The sequence below is a fragment of the Heptranchias perlo genome, chromosome 32 (genome assembly GCF_035084215.1).
Source record: "Heptranchias perlo isolate sHepPer1 chromosome 32, sHepPer1.hap1, whole genome shotgun sequence".
NCBI lineage: Eukaryota > Metazoa > Chordata > Chondrichthyes > Hexanchiformes > Hexanchidae > Heptranchias > Heptranchias perlo.
The window spans coordinates 5,678,252-5,687,687 of NC_090356.1; the positions used below are offsets into that span (position 1 = coordinate 5,678,252).

Here is a 9,436-nt window from a genome sequence, read left to right on the forward strand (position 1 = left end):
GTTGCTTTCTGTCTTAAGCAATATGTTATGTTGGCCAAGAAAATAAAAATCATCTTATTTAACTAAAAAGATACAGGGAGTGAAATTGGTCTTCGCAGGTAGCACAAAAGGGGCTCCTACCGAATCGGAAGTCCTTTTTACACCACGCCCGGTTTTCTTTTCGAAAAAAAATCGTGCACGATGTAAAACATGCTGCCGATTCGCTATTGCCCGTTTCGTGCTACTGACAAAGACTAATCTCACCCCCACTGTTTCTTAAAGAGGGGGGGATGCACGTGGGGCGTGAACCTCCAATGAGGAGGAGTTCAGCAAACAAAGTTTGAGAACTTCTGTTCTACATTATAGCAAGGCCCTGCCCAACAGCTGGCCAAAGTTCACAGATAACATTAAAGCAGGTAGTACAGTACCTGCATATTTTCATAAGATATTTGGCTCTGCAAAATTGGACCGACAATAGAGTACTATTGTACTTGAGAGAATAACGCAATTCAGGGAGAGTTAGATGCTGAACAGCGATTGAAAAAAAATTAGAATTTTTAAAAAAGCTTTTTATGTCTAACATGCTGTGGCACAAAACAACATGCGCACACAGCCCCACAATCCCCAACGCAGCAAACTCCAAACTCAATTGTGCAATCAGGCGAGGCATTGATCAGAAGATGCTTCCTAAAAAGGAGAGGGTTACAAAAATATTGAATGAGCCATCCTTGAGCACCTTCCATCTCCTTGAGAAACCAAATAATGACAGTACAGGTAGTTACCACCTGCCTCCCAAGCAGCATAGTACATAAATTGCAACTCATCCAAAATCCTACTGCCTAAAAAATATCCCACAAAAAGTCTCATTTCTGAATTACCTCTGCCTCCATCAACCGACACCTCCCACACCCCTAATGCATCTTATTCGAAATCCCTGCCCTCTGTGGTCTTGGCCCTTCCTACTTCTGTAACGGTCAACAGTTCTGGTCTCCATATTATCAAAAGGATATAGAAGCACTTGAAAAGGTACAAAAAGGATTTACTAGGATGATACCAGAACTGAGAGGTTATACCGATCAGGAAAGATTGAACAGGCTGGGGCTCTTTTCTCCAGAAAAAATACTGAGGGGTGACTTGATAGGGGCCGTTAAGATTATGAAAGGGTTTGAAAGGGTAGGTGTAGATATGTTCCCACTTGCGGGGGAGACCAGAACTAGGGGCCACAAATATAGGAGAGTCACTAATAAATCCAATCGGGAATTCAGGAGAAACCTCTTTACCCAGAGAGTGGTTAGAATGTGAAACTCACTACCACAAGTAGTAGTTGAGGCGACTAGCATAGATGCATTTAAGGGGAAGCTAGATAAATGCATGAGAGAGAAAGGAATAGAAGGATATGTTGATGGGGTTTGATGAAAAAGGGTGGGAGGAGGCTCATGTGGAGCATAAACACCAGCATGGACCTGTTGGGCTGAATGGCCTGTTTCTGTGCTGTACATTCTATGTAATTCTATGTAACCTCCTCCATCCCTATATCCCAGCACACGTCCTCTGTCATTCCTTCTCTCACTCCATCTTTGGTATCATGGCCTTCAGTCAACTTGGCCCTAGACAACTCACTGCCCACCTGCTGAAGGCTCCTCAAAATCTATTCAACTAGGTCTTAGGTTACTTTCTCCTGCTACTATTCAGTTTTTGCCTCTAAAAAACTTTTACTGTTAAACGGTGATATGCAAATTTAAATTATTCAGCAGTTTCTTTCTTGAACTTTCTTTTAAGCTCTTATCCTGCCAAGCAAATGGCAAGGCCAAACATTTAGCAGAATAAATGAGAGACTTGTTAAGGAAATTGTTTTTTGTTAATTCAATAATCAGGTGGTTGCAAGGTATGATGCATTGACATGTCACCAAAATGTGTCACACACAGTAAAAGCAATTTCTCCCATCACTGCCCCATCAAATCCCTGATCGTCAAGCTGTGAATACGCACCTGAATACCAGGATTGAGGGCTATGAAATGCAAATAAAGGCAGAGGAAAGTGTAGCCATTACTAAATTTACACAGTTTCTATACTCAGCAGATTTCCATAGATGATAAACTTGTAATGTGATTGCACTGAAAGTCTTTCAAGGTTTGTGTTGGTACAAAGCGATTTTGGATCAAAGCTAAACCTGTAGAATATAAAATGGGGGTCAAAACCCCTGCTGACTGAAGGGAAGCAGAGTAAGACCATCTCCTCCAGAGTCTCACTCCACTGTGTCCTGGTGTCAAGGACCCTGAATCCAGATTCAGGCTGCATGTGCACTATTTCTGTTTCACAACAACAGTACAAATGAACCTTTTATCATCTAATATCACAAACCAAAAATTTATCAAATCAATTCTTATGGTTCAGATGGATCAAACAACCCAAAAAAGCCTAACGGAGGCTGAGGTTTGGCATTCTATCAAACATGTTCCAGTTAGACATTTGTTTACAATGTCACAGCCTTACACTAACACAGTCACAAATGAGTTATAGAGAATACTGCACTCCCAGAAGCCATTGGAAGGCTATAATTTCATCAAATGGTTCAAATAAAGTGGAAGAGCAGTCATCATTTGAATTAATAAATTAGATTGCTGCCAAAAAGAAAAAAAAATCATTTCCATAACTACTGGAGTTGGTGGACTATTTTATTTTGCCAGACATAGATGTTATAGTGAACACTGATGGTCATACCAATAATCTTTACAGCTGATGTCTAATAACATTCACACTAAAGGATAATGCAATGACGTCCATACTGAAGGATTAGCAAATGTAGTGTAATCAGCGGTCGATTACTGGGAAATAGCACTAACAGTACACACTGAACGTGTCTAATAATGTTATAACTAGATTTCTGCTTATACAAGCAATGAGTTTTAGAAAACACAATGTTCACTTCAATCAAAGCCAAATTCTTACTATTGAGAAATGCCACTCAAAAGGGCTAACACTAATGCCCAAATGTTTATAGAATTGCAAGTCTTCCTTCCCTGTAACCATACATCTCGTAGCAAGATGGATGTCAGTAAAAATACTTGCGGGTGTCAAAAAAGTTTCCCTATCTTAAATTGATTTGACCAAACACCCAATAAAAAGTTTGGTTTTTTTTTAAAAGAAAAACGTTTTCACCTCCTGGTCAATTTTCTCTGGTATGACTTTTGAAAAATGCAAAAGGCATTGTTAAAAGAATGATGCTGGTGGTTAAGCTGTGGGAAGCTGTTCGGTGTCAGGTTGTTTACTCACCCATTGTAGTGAGCTTTCACTTTGATGGAGTCACCTGTTCCATACTCCATAGTGTCATCCACTCTCGTAGGCATGACACGACTGAAACTCCACCAGCAACAAGTTCAAAGTAAACCAGGATAAAACATCAAACTTTTGGGACAAGAACGAAGGAAGCGAAGTTACATCAAACCTCGCGCTCTCCCTCTCTCTCGATTCTCAGATAAATTCCAGTTCAACTTCCTTTCAGGAAAATTCAACGCCAAGATTTTCAATTTCGCCTCAGCCAAAAAAAAAAACAAAAAAAAATTAAAGATCAAGTTCGAATCCTGTCAGAAACGCTGATCGAGTTCCAAAAGAAATTTAAAATAAAAGGCTTCCGACGAAAATTATTTCTTTTGATTATTAATAATACGAGGCGACATCCCACTCAAAGTTGTTGTTGTAGTAGTAGTTGCTCGACGCCCCTCTGCGAGCCTCGAGCGCCAAATGGAAAATGTCCCTGGCGCCGCTCGCGCTAAACAAATGGCGGTTTCAGGTTAACCGACTCTTTCCCCTCGCCCCGCCCCCCCACCCCTCGGCTCCTCCCCGCCCAGGGGCCAACAGCCAATCGCACACCACGAGAGGCCATACCTGTCCCCGCGGCCGCAGCCAATCCCCCTGAGAGGCAGAGGGGCGGGGAATCATCCTTTAGCCAATCAGCAACAAACAGAAAATCCCAACCAATAGGACGAGGGAGGTGGGAATCCCCTTTAAACCTGAAGCCAATCGGGTGAAGGATCAACCGCTCTCCGGCCAAACAAGAGCCACCACCTGTAACCAATGGGGCGCGCGCTTTGTAGTATCCAGTCTAATGCAAAGGACTTGCATTTGTATAGCACCCCCCAGGACGTCCCAAATCGCTTCACAGCCAATGAAGTACTATTTTAAGCACTGTTGTGATGTAGGAAACCCTGCGTCCGATTAGTGCACAGCAAGATCCCACAAACAGCAATGTGACAACGTCCAGATAATCTGTTTTGGTGATGTTGGTCGAGGGAGAAATATTGGGACAACTCCCCCTGCTCTTCTTCCACCTGGGAGGGCAGACAGGGTCTTGGTTGAACATCTCGTCCAAAAGACAGCACCTCTGACAGTGCAGCACTTCCTCAGTACTGCACTGTCAGCTAGATTTTGTGCTCCAGTCTCTGGAGTGGGATTTGAGCCCTCAACCTTCTAATATCTGAGGTAGGAGTGCTGCCCATTGAGGCACAGCTAACAGTAATACGAGGGATGAATACTTCTTGTAACCAATGACAGGTGAGGATAGTGACACCTGTTGTGTAAATGTTATGATGTGGAGATGCCGGTGATGGACTGGGGTTGACAATTGTAAACAATTTTACAACACCAAGTTATAGTCCAGCAATTTTATTTTAAATTCACAAGCTTTCGGAGGCTTCCTCCTTCCTCAGGTAAATGTTCAACATTTACCTGAGGAAGGAGGAAGCCTCCGAAAGCTTGTGAATTTAAAATAAAATTGCTGGACTATAACTTGGTGTTGTAAAATTGTTTACAAGTGTAAATGTTAGTCATCTGCAGCCAATCACAGGAGAAATTATGCTATGTCTCAACAGAGGTGTCAGGAATTGTGGTAAATGTTAAACCACCCTGAGCAGGGATGTATTAGAAATAGATCCCAGTGTGACATTGTGTCGACTGGCAAAGCCAGTTATACACTACAGTGCTGATTTTTTGGAGGTTAACGAGTCGAGGCGTTGATTCTCTCCAAATGCTGACTCCAAGAGGTGTGATTGCGTGGCTGCACATGATGTCATCACTGCGTGTCGGTCAGGAATCTGATAATGAACACTAAAAGCGTCAGCTTTGCTCAATGGTAGTACTCTTGCCTCTGAGTCAGTGGGTTAGCGATTTAAGTGAAACTCCAGCTACCTGAGCACCTAGTCTGCGTTGATATTTTAATGCAGTACTGAGAGTGCTGTGTCGTTTGAGGTGCCGTCTTTTGGAAGAGATGTAAAAGATCCCATGCCATTATTTTAAAAAAGAGCTGGGGAGTTCTTGCAGTGCCCTAGCCAAGATTTATCCCTCACCACCAAAAACAGATTAATTGTTTATTTATCTCATTGCTATTTGTGGGACCTTGCCATGTTTGCCTACATAACAACAGACTTAACTTTAAAATACTCAATCAGTTATGGGACATCCTGAGGGTGTGAAAGGCACTGTATAAATGCAAGTTATTTCTTTCTACAAATATTATTCCCTGACTACACATGGGGATGTAATCACGCACCATCACTCACACTCACCTTTTGTAGATGGTTTTCGGACAGGAAAATTGTGCACACAGATCACTTCATTTTAGGCCATATGAGGAAAGACTGGGCAATTGACAATGCCAACATTTCAAAAGAACAGACTTGGAATTCTGGAATAGTCAAAAAATTAATGATTATGAGAATTGTACAATGTATTTTGAGGATGGTTAAATTGTTACCTTAAAGTGATTAAACTCTTGCCTAAAAAAATCAAGCTCTTTCATTAAGAATAATTTAATACTTGCAGCAAAAACAATAAAATTCTTGCGGTTAAAAGAAATAAATATGGAAGACTTCTGTTTATCATATGAAATATTTAATTAGTTGATCTTTGTGGGAGACTTACAGAGATTAACACTGTCTTGGAAAAATAAACCATTCCTTTAAAACAGGCACAGCCATGATTTGTGAAGTTGGCTCTTCCTGAATTTATGATGTCGGAAATGCTGTAACTATACAAGTGTCATGTTCTGTGTCGTGTGAAAATTGTAAACAATTTTACAACACCAAGTTATAGTCCAGCAATTTTATTTTAAATTCACAAGCTTTCGGAGATTTTCTCCTTCCTCAGGCAAATGTTTCAAGATCTCCTTGAAGCCTACGCATTTATACATATTGAACAATAATACATGGTGTTTACAGACTGCCCCTGCAACTGCCCGTTGCCAAGGCAATCACCGTGTTCAGACAGAGAGGTGTTACCTGCAGAACCTCCGAATACACATTCAACAAAAAAACAAACAGGGAAAAAAAACAGAGAAAAAAAAACACAGAGAGAGGCAGAAACATCCGGAAGGCAGAGAGAGCCAGCAAATGACCCATTATATTAAAAACAGATAACATTTGTTCGCTGGTGGGGTAACGTGTAGCGTGACATGAACCCAAGATCCCGGTTGAGGCCGTCCTCATGGGTGCGGAACTTGGCTATCAATTTCTGCTCGACGATTTTGCGTTGTCGTGTGTCTCGAAGGCCGCCTTGGAGTACGCTTACCCGAAGGTCGGTGGATGAATGTCCATGACTGCTGAAGTGTTCCCCGACTGGGAGGGAACCCTCCTGTTTGGCGATTGTTGCGCGGTGTCCGTTCATCCGTTGTCGCAGCGTCTGCATGGTCTCGCCAATGTACCATGCTCTGGGGCATCCTTTCCTGCAACGTTTCTCCACAGTGTGAAAATTGCATATTGATGAATAGTTTGAGTTTTAATCTTTTTTTACATGGTCCCAGTGGGCCTCAGTAAAACATGACCATAATTCCAGTCCATAATATGACTGAACATTCATGACAAAGGTGAACAGCCAAGCTCTCCTGAGTTGCTTGCAGATCTTTTTTGGCTGAAGTGTGGCTCTTTGAACCAACCCATACATTCAAACTCTCCTTATCCATGTTTTATCACATCCAGAATCGATTACTATAACACTCTCCTCAACAGGATTGAATCCTTCCAGATCTACTCTTTTCCTTACTAAATTATAAATGGGCTATGACTTCCCCTTAATTTAAAACATTAGCTAGTAACACCTCAACGGGCATGGATGCTGAAACTCCTCCTTCTTGTACAGTCCTCCATTTTGGATATTCTAGCTCCTCTTTGGTCAGGGATACATCAGTCACCCCACAACCCGTGAATCCAGGCAGTCTCACACTTTTTATACTGACTGCTCTGAATCAGATGCAACTGTATTAGCTTTAGATTGTACCACATATCATGCAAGTCTTGAGTTTGCCACTCATTCACTGTGATTGAATACAAGAACTATATTGTGGGTCACCATGCACCCAACTTTCTAATTTCTCACAGTCACCTTTGGTCTTTCTGATTATGCTGTGGAGTCTCTTTAAGACTAGCAGTTGATTATTTAGTGCCTCCCCTTCTTTAAGATTTGATATAATTAGATTTCTCCACGGAGTTATGGGTATGAGTCAACTGTAAGTCCAGTTATCAATCCTGAGATTGATAGGACTTTGCCATTTCAAATACACATCAGTGCTGCTTTTTTGACCTTGGGGGTTGAATGTAAGGTTTCACTCACTGATGGAGTATTTCTCTCTCTCTTTTTCTTTCTCTCTCTATCTGTATCTCTGCCTCTCTCTTAGCTGTAAGATAAGGTGAGCATTCCAGCTATTTTCAACAAAATGCAATTCGTAATTAGAGCTTTCAAAATTCAACTTTGTTTTTTATTTTAAAAAATAAATGTGGAAAGATTCCATCTGTCTCTCTCTGACAGCTATTAATAATTAGAATGTTTACATTTTCTAACTGTCAGACAGGTGGTACATCAGATGAGGTAATTAGAGGTTGTCTGCTTCAAAATGCAACTAATTTTTTTGAAAATTGAACTCAATTACAATGAGGAAAATATTTTGTCTCTGAACTTAGTGCATTTTCTGAAGCTTATAGAACACAAAAAAAAAGCTACAACAGTGTGTAATCACACACATATATACAGAAAGCATATCTGCTTAAAAAAAACACTTAATATAAACTTTACCTCAATAAAGAATTTGAAAATTGTCCTTAAATAATTTTCAAAACAAATTGACCCCAGTGGATTCTTTCGTTTAAAAAAATGCTCTCCTCCAGTGTATAGAATAATTAGTCCTCCTGGCCGGCAGGCGGCGCTGCTCTCCTCCACCGTGTAGGGCAGTTGACTTCCCAGCCAGCAGGTGGCGCTGGTCACCTCGTGTGTAAAGAAGAGACAGTCCTCCCGGCCGGCAGGTGGCGCTGCTCTCCCTTGTGTGGAGGATAGTTAGTCCTCTCGGCCGGCAGGCGGCGCTGCCCTCCCTTGTGTAGTGGATAGCTAGTCCTCCCGGCCGGCAGGCGGCGCTGCTCTCCCCCAGTGAAGAGGATAGTTAGTCCTCCTGGCCGGCAGGCGGCGCTGCTCTCCCTTGTGTGGAGGATAGTTAGTCCTCCCGGCCGGCAGGCGGCGCTGCTCTCCCCCAGTGTGGAGGATAGTTAGTCCTCCCGGCCGGCAGGTGGCGCTGCTCTCCCCCAGTGTAGAGGATAGTTAGTCCTCCCGGCCGGCAGGTGGCGCTGCTCTCCCCCAGTGTAGAGGATAGTTAGTCCTCCCGGCCGGCAGGCGGCGCTGCGACCGCTCGAAGGAGGCCGTTTCGTTTCCTGTAGTTGGTTTTCACATCCGGGAGCAGAGTGAGGGGGTTGATGTGCATTTAGGGACCGAAAATGCGCTTATTCGGGTGAGAAAATGACGGGCGGGCCCTAGAATCACTGAGGACCTTCACCGCTTTGCTTTTAATTTGTTCGCGGCGGGGCCGGTGTGAGCGGAGCGGCAGAAAGTTGGAGGCTGAGCACCCAGGGACTCAGGGCTGGACCGAGTGAGGGGAGGGGAGAAATACACCAGAGAGAGGGAGAGAGAGAAAGAGGCAACAAGGGGGGAGAAAGAGAGAAATACACCAGAGAGAGGGGGAGAGAGAGGCAACAAGGGGGGAGAAAGAGAGAAATACACCGGAGAGAGGGGGAGAGAGAAAGAGGCAACAAGGGGGGGGAGAGAGAGAAATACACCAGAGAGAGAGAGAGAAAGAGGCAACAAGGGGGGGGAGAAAGAGAGAAATACACCAGAGAGAGGGAGAGAGAAAGAGGCAACAAGGGGGAGAAAGAGAGAAATACACCAGAGAGGGAGAGAGAAAGAGGCAACAAGGGGGGGGAGAAAGAGAGAAATACACCAGAGAGAGGGAGAGAGAGAGGCAACAAGGGGGAGAAAGAGAGAAATACACCAGAGAGAGGGAGAGAGAAAGAGGCAACAAGGGGGGGAGAAAGAGAGAAATACACCAGAGAGGGAGAGAGAAAGAGGCAACAAGGGGGGGGGGGGAGAAAGAGAGAAATACACCAGAGAGAGGGAGAGAGAGAGGCAACAAGGGGGGAGAAAGAGAGA

The 9,436-nt window shown here is 43.3% G+C and overlaps 1 protein-coding gene across 1 annotated transcript in view; it reads right to left on the reverse strand.

Annotated features, from left to right (window-relative positions):
* The window catches only part of prkcz (protein kinase C, zeta), a 377,802-nt gene extending 374,053 nt beyond the window's left edge, over window positions 1-3,749 (reverse strand). The window contains exon 1 of the mRNA XM_067970242.1: window positions 3,254-3,749. Within this exon, the coding sequence (XP_067826343.1) occupies window positions 3,254-3,327 (74 nt within the window). The 5' untranslated portion in view covers window positions 3,328-3,749. The remainder of the gene's footprint in view (window positions 1-3,253) is intronic.
* Window positions 3,750-9,436: the final 5,687 nt, after the last annotated feature.